Genomic DNA, 22,955 nt, shown 5'->3' on the forward strand with positions numbered 1-22,955 from the left:
TTCCAAAATCATGAACTTCCTTTAGGTTTTATACAGTCATAGCGGGTTATTGCTGAGCAGTGGGGTTTTTCCTTCTCCTCCTGTGCCGTCTCTCTCCCTCTTGCAGCTACATCTAAACCTCAGGCATCCTCAAAGTCAGACGATTTCATTATGAAGGATTTCATTTAATATGTTCTAGCCAACTTGCAAAACAGCTGTGCTTTCCATAATGACCTGAATAAAAACTGAGCAAATTAAAGGAGTTTTAAGCATGTACCAGCACGTGTTGCATATACGTTTATGCCCCTGTGGTTTCTCGCATTTTAATGCAGATCTGTGAAGTTGTAGAACTTGCAATGCTGATGTGAGTGTTTACAGTAGAGCAGGCCAAATAGTGCACAGTTCAAGATTGTGCACGTCTGTAATGATTAATTTATTATTGAGCTTTGATTGGCTATTCGCTTTGAAGTGTGATAAGTATCGTTTATATTTCTAGAGCCAAATTTCACTTTGGGGAAAAATCCCAAAGAAGGAACATTAAACAAATGTTCCTTCGTTTAAAACAAAGAAGGAACTTTTCTGCAAGAAGAACAAGACAGTTTGCTGAAGTGCCTGTGTTTCCTTGCGTGGGGAGAGAATTCATACTGACCGTGTATTTCTGGTGTTCCATTTTTAGCTTGCGTGCGATCAAAAATCCCATGTTAGGATGCTGTTTTGAGCAGAGCAGCAAGGAGCGTTTGCCTTGGCTCAGCATGTGCAGTGATTTAAGGGTTGCTCTGTTTTCTCTTTCGAAGAAAAGGCAGTGATGCAATGCAGCAGCAGTGCCTTGCTCCACTGCTGGGGCAGACGTTGTGCCGTTGGCGCTGGGACCTTTGGGGACCCCCAGAGGTGCTCGGGTCCCATCATCGGTGCCCCATTTGGCATTATTAAGCAGCGGACTCGTAGCCTGCAGGGAGTGCAGCCAGGCATTGGGGGTGGTGGGAGACGTGTTTTCCCAAGGCAGGATACGAGTCCCTGGTGGCCTGGGGCTGACTGCAGCCCCCCGTGGCAACACGGGGCTGGCTGCGACCTTGGAGGGAAGAGCACCCGCCCAGGGGGCTGCCTCGCTTTAACATCAGCTGACAAAGTGACGAGCCAGAGCCACACGCCGCCGGAGTAGAAAATGAGTTTCTAACGCGGTGTCTGAGGCTGGCCGAGTAAGGCAGAGCCAGCCAGGTAATTTATGTCACGAGAAAGGGGGTCCTCCTTCAGAATTCAGGTGTCAAGTTTCAGTGACAGCTCTCTGGGGTGATAGTGAGCAAATCAATAGCAGGCTCCTCATCATTCTAATTACATTTTATGTTTTCTCCTGAATTTGCCAGGGGCTTTTGCTGCAGCTTGAGAGAATATACAAGGACTGAAAGCTAATTTTGCCTCCGTGTTGTTTGAAAGGCCTGGGCTGGCCAGCCCCAGAGTCTTGAGGTCCTGGGGGAGGCAGAACTGGGGCTGCTGCAGCTTTGGTTTGTGTGGGGTTTTGTGTTTTTTTTTCCCATGAACCAGGATTGCAGATGTACATCATGTCTATCTATGTGGGGTTAAAAAATTAATAATTGTTGTTGAGGGGGTAAACCCCATCAGGCTGCTCTGGAAGATCTGAGTTGTACTCTTCTCGCTGGAGAGCAGGCGGGCACATGCTGAGACAGGGCTGTGCGTTCCTTGGCTCTCCTGTCTTTCTCTTCCACAAAATGATGGGCCATTCACGGACTCCTCGTGACAAGAGCCACGCTTTGTGTCAGAGGACATTGTGTCCCGCTTAGCCCCACCTGAAGCCCTGGGGCTGGCTCCAGCGGTGGGGCTGAGCGAGGTGGCAGCCACCACCACCCTTGCTCACCGCACAGCAAGCTCAGCAGGGCCACCAGGAGGTGCAGAGCCCCAGCTGGGGACACCGCTCCCTCTACACTCAAGTCCTCCCAAAGCCATCGTCTGGCAACTTGGGATCCCTTCCCTCTCAGATGTTGCAAATGAATCCAAAAATACACGAGGGCGTTTCCATCAGTGTTGCATCTCTTGACCAAGACTGCGAGTGTTCACTGCTCTGTGTGTGAGGAGCCCTGTTCCCGTGCAAGTTGAATCACTCCTGTGCTTCTGCATTTCTGGGGCTGGAGCCTCACCTGGCCAGCTTGCAGCTTGGTATTACGTTTCTGGAATATATTGTCGTGCTACTTGGTTCCAAACAAAGCTGGCATTTTGGGAGTGGAGTTTGAGAGCAGGAGGAGGTCAAGCTTCTGACAGTGTTACCTGGAGAAAGAGTTACACAAGTTCATCGTTCTCTTTAGAGAGCAATCCTTCATGGTTTCAGTGCACAGCACCGACCCAGCACTTCCAGAGCTGGTTTGTCTCCGACTGATTGTGAGTGCTCAAGGCTGTTCATGCTGAGAAAGGCCACCTCCAGCTGATAGTTGGTTGAGTTTGGATACATTTATATACAGGTGTATTTTAAAAACCCAAGTGCATAAGAGAGGACATGACAGTATGGCACCATGCTGCTGGGTTTCTGGGAGTTTTGACATGGATTTCATTGAGTGCTTGACCAGGCCTTACTTTAGGGATGGAGAATCATACTCATGTCTGGGGCTTGGTCTACTGAGTCCTAAACCAGTGGCACAAATGTGTTGCTAGACTGAGGAAACCATGATAGTCAAGGTCTGATATCTTCCAGTGCTAGAAAGAAGGCCACGAGTTACTTGACTTCTAACACCAAGACAGCCCTCCTGGGTGATTTCCACCATGGCTTCATCATGGCTTTCTGAGCCCCCCAGCCCAAACCAAGGCAGGATCCATCTGGAGGCTCTTGCTTCTCACATTCCCTGCAGCTCCTTAGTTTGGCCTTTTCCATCCAAACAGCAGTTGTGCGAAGGTAGTGGTGGGATGAACGGGCAGAAGATGAAGAAATGCCTCTGGGACCAGCACAGCTTGAGAAAGAAAAGGATGCATCACTAGTGCTCATCGTGGAGTACCTCCACCTCTGCTGTCCAAATCCAGGTTTGAGCGTTTCATCAACTGCACGAGAGATGGGGAAAACCTCTGCGAGGAGAACTAATCCTTTCAGGAGCCCTGGTGTCTCTCAAATGTGTCTTAGCTTCTGTGAGCTTTGGAAGAAATTCCAGCCCAGCTAACAGCAGCTCTGTCGCCAATTTGTGTGGCTCAAGATTTCACTCTTGACGTTTTATATTGTTAACGTAGGGCTGCTTGGCCTTTCAGATTTGAAGCTGAGTCAGCGTAAAAGATCATCTCTGGCTCTGGCCGAAACCAGCAGTTTCCACCGTGTTTCTTGGGAACGGGGTCCAGCATTGTTTCTACATGTCAGAGAGCCTGTTGAGATGCTTTGGGCCGAGTTCTGCACAGATTGCTCTGACAAGAAGTCCCACGGGTGTCAAGCAGAGAGGATGTGTAAAACAAGCATGATTTGAATCTTCATGCTTTAAAAAATTTGCATGATTGTGTTAATTGTCCTGGTTAAGTATTCCAGATCACCCTCCAGCATTTGTTGTAGAGCTTTTGGATAAAGTCGGCGTTTTGTGCTTGCAACGTTGTTCAGCTTTGGAGCATAGTCATGAAAATAATCTCTGCGTGGAGCAGCCCTTCGTCAGGAGAGGAAGGAAAGGATTTTCCCTGCTGTTGCTGCTGGTTTTCTGTCCTGCTCTGAAGGAAGAGGACACTGGAGGTGGGACGCAGCTCTGGAAGATTTAAGAAAATACAACATGTGAGGAAAATGTCATTTGATTTGGCCCAATCAAAATGTCACTCTGATCAACTATGAATAATTTCTTGGCAGCCGCTCCGCATGGAGGCCTGCAATTAATGCAGTCTATGCAATTGTTTGTTAATCGTTTCTGTAGTCATTCACGTTGAAGCCTGTTTGATGTTTACATGCCTGGGATTTCGGTTCTGCGCTTTAGGTTGCACGTTAGGAATGCACCTCTGCCTTTGTGGCACGAGATAGCTGAAATAGGCAGTGTGATTTCTTTTTAATTTTTGCTTGGATTTAAGCAGAGGTGAGCATTTGTAAATAATAATTGCGATCATTCCATTTGTTATAATTAAACAATGAGGCATACCAGGAGTACAGTAATCATGAGATAATCATATCCCCAGTATAATTACCATGTACAGGGTACATCCAAGTATTGCTAAGCCTCGGAGTGTGATTATCTTAAGATAACGGCACCCGGTAGGTTGCCCAATTTTCTATATAAAATGGAATTATTTTTATTAAAACGAACAGGAGAGGGTGAAGCCATCCTTCAGCGGTGGGGGGAGGAAGGGGGTGGTTTGGCGAGCTGGGCAGGAGTTTGGGCTGAGGCAGGGGCTCAGCTCCATGCCGAGCTGCGGCACCTCTGCCCCCGCCCGCCGGCCGCAGCGGGGAGCGCCCGGACGTGGCGCAGCATCCTGGCCGCTGCGTGCCTGCCGAGAGAGGGCTGCCGAGCTCAGCACCGATTGTCCCCTTGTCCCCATTCCTCCAGCTCTAATTGCAGCGGGATGCTGGAGCAGGGGCGTGCGGGCAGGTGGATGCTTCCCTGGGCACCCAGGAGCATCTCTGTTGTGACTAGGGTGTGTGGATGGGGAGGAGGAAGGGAAAGGAGAGCCTGCTCCTTGCAATTTGCCTGTTGCCATCCAATGGAGAGGCAAGAGGAGCCGCTGCTGCTGCGGAGAGGAGCCGCTTGCCTTGCCCAATGCTCCCTGTCCGGGAGTGCCCCCTTCTCCTCCTCACAGGGGACACCTCGGTGGGTGGTTGCTGAACATTGCCTCGCTCGGACGATCTCTTCCCTCACCCGCACAAGGCTGTTTGCTGCTCCTCTCCCTTTCTTCTTTACCACATCCCCCCTCCCTCTCCTCTAGCTCCTGTAAATGTGAAGCAGGGAGGCAGTGCCTCCCTCCTTGCTGTTTTCCCGAGGGGTTAATACTGGAAAGGGCGGGGGGGGCACACAAATCGGGGCTGCCCCATCCATCCATCCATCCCACCTGCATGGCTAACACTGCCGCTCCTGGCCTTTCTCCCCAGTGCAACAATGACTACGTGCCCGTCTGCGGCTCCAACGGCGACACCTACCAGAACGAGTGCTACCTGAAGCAGGCTGCCTGCAAGCAGCAGAGCGAAATCCTCCTCGTGTCCGAAGGATCATGCGCGACCGGTACGTACTGTGTGCTCCAGGCTGCCTGCCCCTGGATAAAACTGCCTGCGGAGGACAGGAGCTGTTTGAGTCCCTCCTTTGAGTTTGTCGTGGGTTAATTCTTGGCGGTCCTGAGCGTGAGAAGATGCTGCTGACATCCTTTCCTTTTAAACAGTTAGCCTCACATAGGTTGATAGGGTGCAGCATAGAAGTTTTTTCTTGCCTTTTTTAAAGTGTGTATCCTGTGCTGCTGGTCACGCAGCCCAGCCTGCAGTTAGGGGCCGTGATGACAGGTCACTGACAGCAGATTAAGCAAGCAGATGTTTGATAAATGGGCATCTGGATTACAGCAACCTACTCTGTAATCTGGAGAGGGTAGGCCTGGAGCATCACTGCCTGTAATGCAGTTCCTTAGCTTTTTTCTTATGTGTGTAGGGCCTGCTTCCCAGCTGGTAGTTCAGCAGACCTCCACTGACTGTAATGAGCCAAGCCAGTTTATATCAGCCCAAAAAACCCTTAATGAACAGGTCTGTGCAATAAATTGTTTTTCTGGATTTGTTGGAAGAACTCATTGAAGAACATGTGTGAAAACTGACTGGTATTTGAGACGCCCTCACTTAACTCTGAGCATCATGAGCTGTTCGTGTCTCTACTTTTGTGAAGCAGCTAGAAAAGCGAATGAGCCACATCAGTCAGGAAAACCGAGTTGCTTAGGCGCAGGGGTTCTTGATGTTTTTCCTTTGTGCTCAGTGTCTGTTGGAGCTGGACAGTGAACTTAACTTGAAAAGAATAGGAGGAGTAAGGCTTTGTTCTTGAGAGAGCACTTTAAACTTAAAGCAGATTTTTTTTCTCAGGTTAGGATAGAGGAGTCAATAAAAAAGTGCATCAGGCAGACTTTGTGTAGTGCTGTGATTTTTTTGTTTCGTACGCATAAGAGGAAAAAAAATCCAGGAAAAGAAGTTTCTCTGAAGCTGATACATGACAATTTTCAAGAAAAAAACACATGCAGATTTTTTTTTCCTCTATAAATTGATATTAAGTAGAGCTCAGGCTGACAAAGCCTGTTGTGGCATAGGATTTCTTTGACTCGGTAAATTCTCTCAGCACAGCAACTGGTCTTTTTTTTGTTCAGACTTCATGATTAAGGGGTTGATTTGAGTGCATTACTTCATCTTTTCCCAACCTTGCTTGCTACTGGCAGTGGAACAGGGCAGAGTGATGCACAGGCCCCCAGCAGAGACCTGGGCTGGCAGAGGTCTGGGCATCAAAGGGTAGGGCAGGAGGAGAAACGTGGGATTCTTCTCTAAAGAGCCAGTCGTTTTCTGTTCCATTTTCCATCCGTCTTTTGTCTCTCTTCCATGGAGTCTTGCTGTGCAATTCTACCATTCTGTGCCTTTTTTGTGACAGGTTTATTTAAATAAAGGTTTTCAATTTTTTAACTTTGAGTAATGATGGCATGCGCAAGCCAGTTCAGATCCACCAGATCCTACTGTCAGTAAATTAGATCTAACAGTTCATAGGGTAATTGAATCCCCAAGCAGCCTTTCCAAACTCTATTACTCTTGATGCTGATAAATGGATAAACCTGCTGCTAAGGGAGGTAAGGGGTGACAGCCTCCCTCCCTTCCCTCCAGGAGAAATTCCTCGTATGGATTTTCTAGCCCTACTCATGCGTGCATTCCTGTACTTTGTCTTGGTTAGAACGTATCATAATGAAGCTCAGGGCTTGGAGATTTTGCGACGTTGCCCTTTCAGAATTTGTGAATCTGGTCCTTCCATCCAGCAAAACGTTGAGCAGAAGAAAACAAAAATGCTTGGTTTTGAACCTCGGCCACAACCTTAAGAAAAATGGCATTTTGATCATTTATCTACAGACTTTGAATAAGGATTTAAATGGTTTATTCAAACTAGTGATCTGATGAGATGTCACTGTTCTGTGCAGACAATGCCATGAATTTCCAATTGGTCTGGCCTCAAACAGACAGGTTTAAAAGCCCTGTTTGATGCTGAGGGTTTAGTAGTGGCCATGTGAAACGACTTTGCACGACTGTTGGGAACAAAGCTCCTGGAGCTGCTTTATCAGTCTCAGTACAACAAAATGAGGCAGCGGCTTCTGAGAACATCACAGCACTCCAGGGCTTACGTTATTTTAGTCTTACATAGAGACTTTAAAGTAAGAGAGTTCAGACATGAGAAAGACGGCTTGAGTGAACTACATTCAGATTGCATCTCTATAATTTACCCAGGGATGACATCAAACATGAGATACGCTGTAATACATTTGACTGAACAATCTTGCCTTACATGCTTACAGGACATACGGTAGCACATGAATATAAATTTCATTCTGTTCTTTTCTCAGATGCTGGCTCAGGATCTGGGGATGGAGGTAAGAGCCATCTTTTAATAACACTGCTTATGTGTACACGCGTTGTCTTTTGCAATTTCAGCTTCTAAGGGGATATGCTTTGCAGTTTTGTTGTTACACTACATATTGTCTTTTGTTGGACTTTTTTTCTGAAAAAGTGACATTTTGCATTTTTGTCAAGCTGGAACCTAGTTAATGACATGCTGTTTTCTAGGGAAATTCAGAAAGCTGTGTTCCTTCTAATAGGACTTGGAATTATTCATACGTTGTGCTAGGAGCTCTATCTCCATCTACTGTTACTGTTGCACTCGTTTGTTTTATGCTTAGAGTAATATTTCCTTTTGTTTTTAAAACATGAGCCAAACCTTTGGCTTCTTTCACTGGAGGATTCAAGCCAAATATTTTGTGGTACTGGAGAGCGTTTTTTTAAAGATATGAAAAAATGTCACAAGAGAAGAATTATGTGTTTCTTGTAAGAACAGCAGCAGCAAAAACAAACACGGAAATAGTCCAAACCCTTTGCTGCATACGGGGGATGCTGTAAAACAGTAGCAAACTTGCATTTAAGTCGAGGGTTGGCTTTGTGGTTTTATTTATTTTTTTATTGTTTTGTTCATTTAACACTGATTCTGGGATGTGCGACCGGTTCTTCTTGGAAGTGTAAGTAGTGGTTCAGGGTAGTGCCTCACCTTAGGGCAGGGAACGTGGCTTCTGGGAGATGCTTGCATTGTGGGGCTGGTGGGTTGGGCTTCCCAGGAGCCTGGGAGACCAGGGCTAGTTTGGGTGGCTGTTGAGGGTTGCCCTGAAGAGTTACCTTCATTTCTTCCCAGGCACTGTAGGAGACCCATGGCAGGTGAGGGGAAAGGTCAGCATTGGGCTGGGATGCTGCCAGGCTCCTCCAACTATGGTGGCCACTGGGAGCTGAGCCAGGATTCGGCATCAGGCAGCCAGCAGGTCTGGGCTCTCATGTAGTTTTCTGGCCGGTTCTGGCTGTCAGTCCTGTCTGGATTCAAGTTTTTTAAATACATTTCTGCTATCTGGTAAAGTATCACCCAGTCTTCGTGTAGTTTTGGTAACCAGCATGCTGGAGAGCGCAGCGTTTAGGTGAAGTATTATTTTTACCTGTGAAGTAATCAACAGCCTGAGCATGGGGCATTTGCAAGGGACCTAATTGTCAGAGACTGGACTTGGTTTGTTTTCTGGAAATCAGAACATTTTAAGATGCTTCAGACTTGGCTCCCAGAAATCACAACTGAAAATATTACACCTCATTAAAAAATTTTGTCTAGCTATTCCTATTTTGCTCTCATGTCCTTTAAATATTTTTTCTGAACTGGACTAGATCAAAGAGATTCCTGATTCAGATCTCAGATTAACAGAAATCTACAATTTAAGATGGGATTTTCACACACTCAGTCAATAATCAATTTTCAAATGATGGATTTTGTGTGACTTTTTCATGTACATACTAAGGAAAATGAATAAGATTTCCAGTCTGTTTTATAACTGGGGGAGATGGGGAAACACACATGCCTACTTCCTAAAAGGAATGAATTTCATACTCAAAAGGCATAGGGTTTTAAAAGCATGATTTCCAAACAATTTCATTTTAAAAGCTGAGGTTGACAGAAGATGAGCAGAACAGGACCATGGGGACTGACTAGGCAGATAATAAGGAAGCAAATTTGTGAAGTAGACAGAGTCAAGTTGGTGTGTGCTTAAAGGTCTACAAAGCTGCCTTGTATTATACAAGATTTAGTAGGCAGCCACTGCTGTTCTTAAAGTGCAAAAGTATATTTATGTGCCCTAAGAAGCTAAATCCAGCCAAGTAAATATTGTCACTACATCACTCTTTACTACACATGGTCTTGTTGTAAAAGCTGTAATAAATTTTGGATGTCATCACAACAAGTCTTGTAAAATCCACTCCAACAGTCATGAGTGGGAAGTTGTTCTGGGAGAAGTCTGAGGTCTTCTGAAAATTTTCAGAAAAACAAGAGACAAACAAGATTGCCTTTCTTAAGCTTCTCCAAGCAGCCCTGGTTAACAAGCTGCCAACCAGTGTCTGGGGCCCTAGAGGCCTGCTGGGGGCTTGGGCAGGCTGGGCAAAGCCTCCTGGAACCGGTGGGTTAGGAGACTCATGTTGAAAAGACTTTTCAAACAAAATCCAGCCAAATAACATCAGTGGGGCTGGGAAGTCATAGGGATCTCTTCTTCTTTGCTGTGTGATCTGGTACAAAAGCATCTGTACTTGGCGAAAAAGGATCTGGGTCGTGGAGAGTATTTGGGTAGGGCTCGTTCTCCTTGGGTAAAGGGTGGGTGGATTTCTACTTGAGGGCACCCATAAAGGGTGATCCTTCAGTGTGATCAGTGTGAGTACCTGGGGACTGTCCTTAGTGGCAGGAACATCTGCTTTCCTGCACTTGTAGGTGGACAAGGATGTTGCTTCTTACTGGAGCCCCTCTATATTATTCCCATAGATTTCTGCACCGTTTCTGTGTATCATTCCACAAAATGAGCATACTAGCTTTCCAACAGACTTCTATCTTGTGGTTGGATTTATGTGGTCTGATAAGGTACACACCTAATGGGGAATTAAATTGCCAACTGGTAGAGGACACAATGTTTTCCAGTTCTTGGAACATGACAACCTTATTGCTTTGTGGTGGTTTACCTCATGACTGGTAACAGTTCAGCTCTCAGTCCTGTTTTTTCCTCAATGGGGTTTTTGTCAGGTGAAATCATAATTGGATGATGGTTCAGGAATTCCTGGAAAGGGGTTGGTGCAGTGGACAGATGTCCACAATCACACCGTGTGGTCACACAAGCCTCATTTTTCTCAGTAAGCTGGATAGAGCAGAAAGAGTACAGCCACAGGTCATGTTTTGCCAGCCACGCTTCCCTTCTGCTCATTCCCATATGGGTTTGCAGAAAGCTCTTCTAGCTTTAGTATTTAGGTCTTACAGTTTTCTGCTTTACTTTCAGGGTTGCTGGGAGCAGGGGGTCCCAACTTGTTATCATTTTAATGATCCCGGGGGCTTTCCAGAGGTGATGTATTTACTGCTTTAGGCAGCAATCACATATTCAATGAAGCAATACAAAAGTCCCCTTATTTGTAAAGTGGTGGGAGGAATTTAATGTCATTGGGTTACTGAGCCATTGGCACACAGTCACTTTTGGGGGTATCCAGTAAATGGGTAGGAACAGTAGGTGGTCAAGTTTCTTACCACAGAAGACATTTTTTCCCCAGTAAACGAAGACTAAAAATGCAGAATCAAGAGTTGTTTCTGTGTTTTGATTGCAGAAACTGAGTACAGTGTGGAATTATTTAAAAGCCAGTATCACAGAGAGATACTAATCAGCGGCAGAAAGAATGAATGTGAAAGAGTTTATACAGAGTAATTTAAAGAGATTCCATTCATTTTCATCTACGCCGTTCTCTAGACTACTGGGCGGGTTTTTTTTAGAACCCAGTGATTCATGTTTTGGTCTTGAGTGAGTTCATAATGAATTCTTGCTCGTTTCCTAGCTGCCTTCAAACAGTGACATACTCAAGATGCAGTATTTTATTATAGTACTTAACAGACTAAGAACATCTTTGCTTGGTTTCTTTTCTGCATTGAAGGCTTTTTTCCACCTCTGTGTATTATCCATGTTCTTAGCTCCGTTGATTGGCTTGCATTCATAGCCTGATCGATTTACTGTGGGTGCCGATCATGCCAGGTGTCTGTGATCCCCCAGCGCTGCAATACACAAGCACCTACATCGAATTAGTTTCAGAGCCTCATTCAATTTCCATTAAAGTCCCACTGACTCTAATGGGAATCGTACAGGGCCCCTGGGTATGCAGATCTTATCAGAGTTTGGTTTTTATGTTAATTCTTCATGATCTAGACTAAAGCTGAATGAATAAACAAGTCGTAATTCATCAATATCATCGTCACCATTATTTTAGAGTAGCATCTAGGGGCACTAATTATAAGATTAGGGCTCCAGCATGGTACACTCTGATACCGTGAGGCACTTCTTTGCGGTGAGGGAGAGGATGAAATCTGTGAAGCAGAGCCTGAATGTCCAAGTTAGGCAAAGGCTGAAAGCTGCATCATGCTCCAGTGGCTGACCTGGGGATAACGCACGGTGCTTTGGTGCTCTGTCTTTTGAACCACGCTGCTTGTCAGCAGGCTCACATGCAATCCACAAAGAATGTTCTTAAAGTTATTCCTAATGTGCTGCTGTTAGGCATACCTGAGAATCAACAGCCTTTTGGGCAGTCATTTTTTTTCTCTGTATCATTTTGTTTGTGTATTTTAAGGATGAGAATGGCTTTTTTGTTTGTTTGTTCTCTTCGGCTTATGCCTTCAATCTTATCCAGAAAATTGGAGTCCTGCAGCTCTTTGTAGGTGCCAACATGTAGATCAAATCATAGATTTGGAATTCTGGTCTGCCTTTCCTGTCGGCTTGGAAATGTGTGAGTAAACACATACATATTATGAATCTGTGCGGAACAACAGTCGTCTTGAGAGACTAATGCAGTCAAAAGAGAAGAAAGAAAACTTAATGCTGTGAGGCCCGAATTGTTTTTTAAGGCAAACTATAATACAATGCATATATCTTTTTGTTTAATTAACAGCCAAACAGCTACTTTGACCCACTTGCCTTTGCCCATGTGTCCATGCTGGATTTGTGTGACTGCCTTGGATTCAGCAGCTCTGCTGCTTTTCCCTGGATTTCTCTTTCTGCTTTATTTCAGGGTTGATTGATAGGCAGGGCTATGCAGAACACAATGAATATTGCTGTAAACACCATCCTAGCAACAGCAGTTGAGCCAAAATACTCCATAAAACCTGGCGTGTTTATTGGTTTGAATGAAATGGTGTATAAAATGCAATGCTGACCTGCACACATATACACATGTATTAGTATATGTGAAAATAATGGGGCTGTTCCAATTTAACTTTTAAAAGAAAGGGAATTTGTGTTTTGAGCCTGCACATCCTGTCCTTTTTTTCTTTTTTTTTTTTAGCTGGGTATAACAGGTAATACAGGGCTCTCTCATGTGAGTTAAGAATATTTGCAGACCCCACATGCTGTTATCAACTGCAATAAGGCAGTAGGAAAACTGCTTCTACTCTAATTTCATTTGGTTAGTATAATTTAAAGCAGTATCAGGAGGTACTAAAGCAACTATAAGCAACGTGCGTGTGACAGGGTAAATACCTCTGGAGGGAATGTTTAAATCTTAAATGATTGACCCGACTGTGGATGGTCAAATATATGTCTTCTTTGTTAAACAGGTTTTTACCTTGTTAACCACGGCGTGGCACCGAGCCTAAACCAATAAGCTCTGTGAAAGGCTGGGTTTATTAGCTCAAGCTTTTCACTGTCCTAACGTGATTACTTGACTTTTGGTTCAGGGCTGGTGCACATCTGACCTGTGTGAGAGTTTAGCTCGGGAAAAGGCAGTTAACATCTCTTTGTGGCCTTTAAAAAGTTGGGAAAGGATGAATCTTGTGTATGTTTGTTGACCGAATGGGAAGTACTTGGGCATTTCTAAGCAGTGAACTTTTAGGTCTCCACTGTTGGTGTTTTGCACTGGGTGGGATGCAGTAGATATTTTGGAAATCCTAGGAAGGTATGGAAATGATAAGAATATCCTGCTTTTGGATTCCTGTCAAGTTGAGCTAAACACTGAGCTAATTGACCCTGCTTGCCAGAGATGTTCCAGCGAATTCCCCAGAGCTCCTCCGGACTTGAAGCCCTCTGGGGTTATTTATAAGTACCAGCTTGGAAGATGCTGGTTTTGGATTTAGTTGCCCAAGTTCTGCCCGTGTTTTGCTTACTGCTTCTACTGCTTCTGAAATTATAGTGCAGAATCCCATGAAATGTGTTGTGCTTTATCCCTGTGCTTACTTTGTTATTAATGGGCCAAAGTCCGTGCTGTATTCTTGATTTGAATGCACAACTGCCATCAAGTAGACAGTCAACGCTGAGAAATATCATGGGAAAGAGTTGGCCCATAGTGAATGATATGTGGCCTGTTTTTCAGTCATTCCTGCGAAAAAAAAAAAATCACCAATAAAACAAATCGAAGATACCCTGAGGATCCCGAGCCTTTTGCTGAGAAGAGGTCAGAATGACTTCCATTCGTAGCTGCTTTCTTAAATGATCCAATTTCTTACTTTTTTTAGTACTTCTTTAAAACTGTTCAGAGCTACAGAAGGAGGCTGTGAATACTCACCTACACCAAAAAAAAATACTGAGGATGCTCTGGTTTCACTTTAAAAATCCAAACTACCCATCCACATCAAAACTGAATTAAAAAAAATCCAAAATATGCTGTCTAATCATGTGCAATCTGTAAATCCACAAATAACTAAGTCATCAAACCAGCAAACAAATCCTATGATACTCCAGCAAACAGATTAAAAAGAGGGCATCCTATCACAAACACTCATTTATTGGTCTGTTACTGTAAACAGAGCAAAAGAGAAATGTAGTGGACTAGATTCGTCTGCTACATCTCTGTAAACCTGGATTAATTTTCCCTGTGACAAGTGGGGAGATTAGCCGTGCTGACAGTGAGAGGTGAATCTAGCTCATCGTTTTGCTTTCCTACACAGGAAATTCTTCCACAGGGAAGAAAGATGCTTCTCAAGCTTTCCACGGGCTCTGTTACGCTTGCTCAGAACACATCGTTACTTCATGGGCCAGAGTATGTGTTTAGGCATGTGCTTAATTTTTAGCACATCCTTAAATACCATTGACTTCAAAGCTTTCTTCTCAATGTGGATGTCTTCCACAAGTGGGGCCTGAGGCAGTCCTGGAGTGACCAGAAGGTCTTGAGATCCTTGTGCATCTTTCAGTTACGTTCTCTGTGGTTTATTGCTTGAAGAAGCTGATTCACTAGGCACTTGCTTTGAACTGGTTTTGGCGTGACATAGGATTTGTTAGATGCTCTCATGAGATCTAACAAAGAACAAATAGGGTGAAAACTGCCAAGTCCTCTTGCAAGGTTTGTGTAGTTGCTTTTCTTTAACTCTTACATTTCAGACCTCCATTGCATCTGGAAAATTTAATGCATTCTGCATCAGATGCTTAAATTCCCTTTTGTCTAAGAGGATTTCTTCCCTTTCAGAGATTAGTAAATAAAAGCAGAAATTTTGCCTACTCTCTTTGAAGTCAGTGGGAATTTATCTTCAAGAAGGGCATGACTGCTTCCCAGACACTTGGTAAACTAGAGATTTCTGGCTACTTTATGTAAACACACATATAGGGTAAGTTTAATGAGTGTTTCACAAGCCCAAGAATTCAGAACAACTCATCAAATTCAGACAAGTTAGAGTTTTACGGTACAGTGCAACCAGTTAAGATAATATCATCACTCTCTCAGCCCAGGCTTTTGAATAGGTATGGAAGATGCTTGGTTCTCATTTAAAGCAAACTTGTAAAATGTTTCTAGTCCTTGTTGGCCAGGAGAACACTTGAATACAAGCCCTAAATACTTCATAATAGGAAGAACTCCAAATTGCATTTTGAAAATAGTATGATCTGGGGAAAAAGATGTCAGAACTCTTCCATGATGTTTCATGATTTTTTTTTTTAATGCTTTGGACTCCTCGATCTCACTTGTTGTAGCTACTTGTGAGTTAGACAATGATGGTGCTTATTTAAACCCATTAAAACAAGCAGCTGCTGAAACAGGACCATTTTTACTTCAGCAGCTCCAAATAACTAGAGCCAGGAGTTTAAAAAGAGCTAGCTAAGGACCTTAATTTGTGTTTTTTAGTACATCTGAGAACATGGAAGAGTTCTAAAGGTCTGAGAGAATGTAGGTATGTGGGTATTCAAAAGGGTAGGGAAAAAATCTAGTTATTTATAGGCTTGTCAATCTGACATTGATCGAGGTAGAGCAGGACGTGCTGATCCAGACCTGATTAATAAAGAAATAAATGAGAACTAATGCTGAGCAATATGGGCTGATGTAACAGATTTTGTCAATTAATTGAAACGTTATTTATGAAGCTACAAATTTGCTTGATAAAGACAGCAATATTGATGTAGTGTACGTGGATGTCAGTGAAGTATTTGGCATACCAGTACATGACAGTATGATTAAGGAACAAGAATCATGCAAAATTAACATGGTACATAATTAGTGGAGTAAAAACTGCCTTTCACAACATGATTGTAAGTGGATTTATCATTTTCATACAGCCAGCACAGGCATCAGTCTCATGCTGTTTGTCTGTTTCTCTTTGCCAGTGGCTCGGGTGGGAACATACATTACTCATTGGTCACGCTGATGTGGCTGGGGAGGTAAGAAATGAACAGATCACAGAAACAATCCGATCTCGTTTGCTACGCACACTGGTACAAGAAGGAGTAGGCATTCTGATGGGGCCAAATGTGATGCCACAACCGTGGAACAAAGAGGGGAAACCAGAGGAGCAAGGTGGGGGAAAACCCCCATGGAAGCAGTGATGCTACAAAGAAAGTTGGAGCCTTGGCAGTTGATGGGCTTTTTGTGAGATTCCTATGTAAACCCAAAGGGCTACCGTTATCCTTGTATATTTAAGAAGCAGACTCTCGAGGATGTCAGATTGCCTCCACCTTTTGTGTTGATGCAGTGGAGGCAGCACCTCCAGCTCCAAAGGTCCTGAGCAGCAGGAGAGCCCCCTGTGTGCAGCTGGGGCGGTGGTGTGGGGAAGCTGCCTTGCTGGGAAAGCTTTGATGCTCTGAGCTTTGTCTGGGGAAAGGAAAGGGGCGTGTAGGACACAATCTGTAAGTAGCTCTGTGGGGAACAGAAATGAGCAGAAAAAGGGTTCTTTTTTCTGACAGACAAAGGTCTAACAAGATGTCAGGCTGGAAACGAAGGTTAGACTCTTAGAAATGGAGGCAACAGCAGATAGAAGCAAGCAATTAAAAGTTATGTCGGATTCTCTGTTACTTGAAGTTTTGACAGTTGTGTGCCTAGATTGCTCTGCTCAAACAAGGATGAGTTTGGAAGTCCCAGGGCCTGTGTCACATGGCAGGTCACAGCAGGTGCTCAGCAGTCCCTTAATTCCAGGTCCTGTAGATTAGTTTGCATGCCAAATAGGTTTGAGATGATGTTCAGCAAGATTTCTGTGTTAAGAAGCCTGGACTGATGATGTGAAAATGTTTGTTCATTTAAAAATCCACAACACTTTCATCTCTGCTCTCTCCTATCTAATTGCGTACATTTACATATGCAGGTAATGGAGGAAATGTGGGCTCTAGTAGCAAATAGAAAACCTCACGCATAATGCCCTGCTGATTGCTCTGTGTTTAAAAATAGGCCGCGCTATGGTGCATTTCATCCCAAGACTTCTTGATGTTGCCCTGTGCTGGATAACTTCAGCAGCCATTGACCTTCTTGAGTCACGATGGGCACCGTCAGGCTCCCCTCTGGCCTGTAGGGCTGCTCTGATTCTCAGGGCAGTGAGTGGTACAACCACATCCAGCACCAGGATCCTTTTCCTGCCTGTTTATTCTGGCATAAGGGGGCAGGAGCAGAGAGGAGGATCGCACCCAAGGAGCTCTGAAGCTGGAATGTGTATTGATCACAATTAAATATCATTTGATTTTATCTGTTATTACAAAAAGCCTCCCTGGCTTTGATGTATTACTGTGTGAGATGGCTTTGGGAGGTGGGAGAGATTAATTGCTTCGGCTCATACAAGTCTTCCACTAGACTCAGAGGCATCTTCATCTTTGTTTCTTACAGAGTCTTGATAAACAAATAACTTATTCTTTTGTACTGCGCCTGAGATTTTCATCAAAAGAGGAGGGAGCCCATTGTGTGAATCACAAGGCCAGTGCAGGACAAGTCTATGTTGTAATTTATTTAGACAAATGTTGAACTAAATGGATGGACTAAGGTTTGTTTAGATTAGTGGCCTTTTGAAAAATGAGTTGTCCCGTGTGTACAATTTTTCAATCTGTTTACATCTAATTAGCTGTTCAGATTGGCTAAAATTAAGCGATGTCACTTGTAATGCATTCAGGGGTGAAGATATGATAAATGGGCTCTTTTAGATTCTCACTGGAGAGTAGCTCGGAGCACTGCCACAGTGTGAACTGAGGGGGTATGGAAGATCAGTCTGTAATGTGGAATCGGGTATAGTCAAGCCACAATTTCACATATATAGTGAATAGTACATAGCATCTCTTGTACTGATTCAAAGAGAGAGCACGATTTTCCATCACCCTCTCTTACATCTTCTCAGTAGGTTGGCCTGGCTGACTGGGGCGTTGTGTTGGGGCGGCTGCCCCCAGACATTGGCATCTTTACCTGTTTTGCTATTGATTCCTGCATGCTAGATATTCCTCCCTGGAGACAAGTCATTTGAACAGCTTGAAATCTAAAAACTGACTGCTGCAATGTTAGGTTTCTAATTCTGCAGCTCAGCTGACAGCTCTGGAAAGTCCCAGTCAAAGGCAGAAATATACCATTCTTCAGCAGACTTTACTCACTCACCATACGGCCCCAGTTCTTTTTTATTGCTCCAGTGCCTACAGATTTTCACATTTCTCACCAAAACTTCTGCTATTAATATGTAAGCTTCTCAGCAATTAATCTGTGCGTATTGTTGCATCAGTGCTTTTAGGGCATGACCAGAGATCAGCACCCTCTGCACAGCAGCAGCAGCGTAGCTATAATGCTTAGTCATGGATATGTGTCTAAGGTGGTTTTGGCACAGGTTTTTTCAAAGTTTTTGTTAGTCTTCTTTTCCTTCCTTGGCTCTCAGAAAGCTTCTCCTTGGTATCTTCTCTCTCCTTCTGTGACCTGATGTGCCAGCATCGGTGGTGATGTACCAGGGTATTTGTGCTGGAAGTGAAACTGTGGCTCAGCGGGACAGGACTGCGTTTGGTGGCTCAGGAATTCAAGGGTAGTGTCTTCCAGTCACTCCAAGGAGCAGAAGGGGACCTTTAAAAGCCAGTGGGAGGATTGCCATATGAAGCCTTTGCAGGCAGCACTGGAGGTGCTCAGCAGGAGATGTGGTGTAGATGGCCCCATTGAGCCATCCGTGAGAAGGAGTTGTGCTGGGAGCTTCCACCTGGGTAGTGGCAGGGAAGAAGCCAGCTGCCACCATGCCCAGCACCCCTGGCATGCTAACCCCTTTTGACCCAGCTCTCTCCTGCACTGCCCGTAGTTGGTTTCCCAAAAGGAGCCAAGGGCACTCAGCCAGTTAGGATGTCAAACCATGAGATCTCAGATGCCGGGGCTGAGCTGCACATGGCTCCAGCCTTGGTGTCAGAGCTCTTTCTGGCTTCTTCCCGCTGGTGGTGAGCATCTTGCTGTGGCATTGGTGGCCCAGCTGTGGTGGCAGTGGTGGTGCCAGGCAGGGCTCCCTCGTGTCAGCAGGGGGAGCTCACAACTTGCCTATGCTGTGGGTCCTGGAAAAACACATTTGGGTATTTTCCTTTGGTTTTCATTTACCATTCACGTGCTATGCTCTACTAGGCTATAGCATGTGAAGTAGGTGACATTTAAGGCCCTCGATCCTAACACCTGAGCATTCTGCTAAAGGTGAGGGCACCAAATGACCAGATGTCTAAGCATCACCAATAGGCAGCAGCAAAAACATTTCTGTTAAAAAGAGAGCATTTTACACAGGAAAAAAAAAAAACTTTTCCAATCAGAAGTACATCTGTAAGTGAACCCATTACCATTAAATATGGATACGGGTTGGAAAGCTGCAGCATTTTCTAACCCCTCTGCTATAAAGTACTCTTCTCTGGATGTCTTTATCTGGATGGCAGGTGCTTTTGGGCGAATATTTTCCTTCTAAAAGGAAAAATCCTTGAGGAGGATTTTTGCTACTTGAAAACAATACCATGAGCAATTTTTGAGTTCACAATAGTACATAAGATGTGAAAGGTTTTAATATTTAAGACACTTGTTCTTACTACTTGTAAGTAACACTTTTAACAAGCAAGATGCAGTCTTCAACAGGATTTTTTACTTTGTGCCTGTCCATCTACCCTACACTTACAGTTTAAGTATCTCTTTTCCATCTTGTCTGCTGCACTGCAGCATGTGTTGGTTAAAAGAGATGCTCTTGATTTCACTAGGCAGTCAGGCAGTCCAGTCCTAAGCTATGTCTTTTTTTACAGAAGTCAACTAGATTGAGAATGATCTACGTTTTGTCTCGAGCTAGTGTCAGGGCAGACAAAAAACAAATACCCTTAATGTGGAAGTAATGCTGAAAAAAAATCTTTCAGTAATTTAAGCATTAGAAAGAAAATACGAAGTCATTTTCTAGAACATTATAGTTATTTAAAAGCAATTACACAAAACAAGAAGATTCAGAGTTGAGAAAGAAATGGGAAGAAACCCAGACACGTAGTAACATAGAAATTCACCATCATCGTGTTTTGCTGTCTTTATCTTTAGATATTCCTGCCTCATTCCTTTTTAACCTAATTCATAGGAAGGAGAGATTTTGTTTTATCTTAAAAATAAAATTGATTGATCCTAGGGGCAGGAAAAATGGTGGTACAAAAAATCTTTTCATCGTGGTTCATTAAACTTTTCAGAAGTCTCTTCTTTCTAGAAGAAGAGATTGCTTGTGCAATTCAAGCAATTAGGAATATGCACCCTCATTTGTCTTGGACATCGCATGGTGATGAGGCATATAATCCGCATTTTCTCCCTTCCCTTTGGAGTGCTGTGACTTCAAGACAGGGCCGCAGAAAATCATCTCTGCTGTTTCTGTGTTTAGCGGCACCGTAGGACTGACTGATCGTATGCTGTTAATTTGAAGGGACGTGGAGGGAACGCAAAAGCCTCGGCAGACTCTGATCTGCCAGCAGGTGAACAGCATGGGGAGCTGTCAGATTGCACAAGTTGTTAAGGTCAGGTTAAATTAGTGCCCACAACTGGTACGGCGGTAGAAGCTGCTAGCACGTATGATACAAGTGTCACTGCATAAATCCACACCAATTCTAGCCTGAAATTAAGGCACAGGCAAGTCATTTTGTTCTGTCATTTGTCAAATGGCAGGATCTCAGAGAGGGGCAGGTGATGAAAATTCTCCTTGTTTTTTTTTAGGATTCAGTGTCACTTTCATTGTCATTTGCAAGGGTTTGGACCAGTTCAGCTTGATGTCTGAGCTGAACTTATAAACGTGCCGAAAGTACTGGGAGCCCTCATTTTATTAATCTTCCATGAGAAAAGAAAATTGTGATTAAGGTGCTGTGGTCTCATGGAGACCAAAGTGAGCATACTCTCATGCGCGCGTGTGGGTGTCAAGAGGGGGAAGATGTCACAGGCCACCCTGGCGTGGTGAGCAGCTTTTGGGAATCCAAGAGATACAGCGAAGGGAAAAACTAAAGAAGAAAGAGCCAGCAGTGAGGGAGAAAACTATTCTGTCAACTCATCCCGTTTACTGTGATGTGTTGTCATTGTCTGGAAAGATTCAGTGCTGGAGGGCTTCATAAAGGACAGCAATCCTGTGACTGTGCTGCAGAAGGCTGTGTTACACAGCTTCTCTTCCTTTAAGGTAATCTATAGCAGCCTTGTGCAACAACGCAGCTCTTAGGAGCAGTAGCCAGGTATCCCAGAAATAAAGTCGAGACGAATGTAATGTTTTACCAGAGGCAGCCAGCAGATGCTTTTTGTAATCCTTAATCTGTTGCTGACTGGAATAATTTTTGATATATTTTACATTGCATCATCTTTAAACGTATTTGTAACAATAATCCTCTGGTAACTTGAGTTTCTTCAAAGTGCGCGACAAAGATTCACCTCCGTTTGCAGCAAGAGCAAAGCCTGTGCTTTATAAAAGCTCCTGGTGTAATTGCCACTTCACCATATAGTTTACAGGCAGTGCAGCGGATTAACTACAGAGTACTCCAGAGGTGCTCTTCAGTTATCCTATAACTGACAATGTCAATTGAGGGAGAAGAGCGTGGATAAGAAATGCAAATAAGCTGAAGAGAGTGAAAATGTGGCTTTCTCCTTTGGCTTGTCTTTCTTAAGCAAAATATGTAATTTCTGATCTTTGAAACCTACCCGTGAATGAAGGCATGTCAGCAGGTGCTCCAAAATATTTGGCTGCTGGTGTTTCCTACGCAGAACCCGTTCTGTATCTGAAAAGCTTCGCCTCTGCTTTTACGCTCAGGATAGCAATATTCTACAAAATTCAAGCTTTCAAGCCAACCACAGTATCCTTGTGATGAAAGGAAGAGAAAGGTCAGTGAGGCTTGTCCTTGCTGAGAAACAATCCCAACCTATGCTCAAAAACCTGAAATGTTAAACCAAGCTATGCTCACGTATGGCAAACATGATCAAGCTTTTCGCTCGTTTCAGCTGCTCTGGACAATTCTTTTCAACTAGATCTAGTCTTCAACTCAGCTTAATTGAGAAGCTGGCCTTGCTAATGAATTTGTATGAGTTTTCTGGCCCTGGTAGTTTTCACTTTAATGCACTCTGTATATTATATTAAAAATGTATATCACAACTGAAGCAGTTTTGTAAAACAAGCTTTAATGCAGCATCTGCTTATTTGTGCCTTGGGGATGTGAGACAACAGCAAACTGCTTACTGCTTGAGAAATCAGCGCACCACCACATGCCTTGCTCTGGTGTTAGAAGTCAGGGCAGTGCCTTAATCTGGATGCAGATCAAATTGTTGTGTTGATAATTAGAAGACAATAAGCCTGCATGAAATTGAACCAAGATGTATTAAAATCAGGTAGTAATTCTCCGTAATGCTGACTGGAAGGAAGCCATGTCAGAAGGTAACCAGAATGCATTATTGTTTGCCATTATAAAAAGGTCCATTTAAATAGCTCTCTGTCACCTAGGGCTATTTAACCTTTTGTAGGTATGAGCATTACAAGGCAGCCTAATGCATATTTTGTGTGCATTACTGTGTATAAATGCATGCACACAGTTTTTATGTTCCTATGTGAATATTCATAATGAATCAGACTGGGGTCAATGTATTTCCAAATCATGTCACTGGTGATAGCCAGGAGCAGCTGTTTGCAAAGAAGGTGAAAGAAGCTTCATCCTTGAACTACCCTAGTGGGAAATTACTTGCTAAAACCTACCAGTGAATGCTTGGCTTTTGCGTCGACGTTCATAGATGCGAACATGAATGGTCTCATAGAAGAAGAAGATGTGTTTGTATGTGAGAATCAACTGTGAATATGAATCCTGGGCTCCGGCGATATGATCGTGAGCTTAATGGTCCCCTTGCCAGAATGAAATGCGTTTCTCATCATTTCCCTGAATATCCTCTTTTTCTGGGATTCTAAGGGCTGAACACAAGAGCTGTCAGCTCATGCAGGACCCTTTCCTATGCTGGTTCTTGTTTTGTATGCATCTGTCCACTCCTTTCAGCTTCAGTTCTCCTGCAAAAGAGATGTGGCCTTTAGGGAGGCACTTCCATGCTTGAGAACGTTTTCTTTCCCAGCATTTCAACTTGT

General features: G+C 44.0%; 1 protein-coding gene across 2 annotated transcripts in view; it reads left to right on the forward strand.

The window, feature by feature from the left end:
* The window catches only part of TMEFF2 (transmembrane protein with EGF like and two follistatin like domains 2), a 326,923-nt gene that overhangs the window by 208,863 nt on the left and 95,105 nt on the right, over positions 1 to 22,955 (forward strand). For both annotated transcript variants that reach the window (XM_040562211.1, XM_040562212.1), the window contains 2 exons: positions 5,021 to 5,150; positions 7,492 to 7,518. In XM_040562211.1, the coding sequence (XP_040418145.1) occupies positions 5,021 to 5,150; positions 7,492 to 7,518 (157 nt within the window). The remainder of the gene's footprint in view (positions 1 to 5,020; positions 5,151 to 7,491; positions 7,519 to 22,955) is intronic.

Source organism: Cygnus olor, chromosome 6 (assembly GCF_009769625.2).
Source record: "Cygnus olor isolate bCygOlo1 chromosome 6, bCygOlo1.pri.v2, whole genome shotgun sequence".
NCBI lineage: Eukaryota > Metazoa > Chordata > Aves > Anseriformes > Anatidae > Cygnus > Cygnus olor.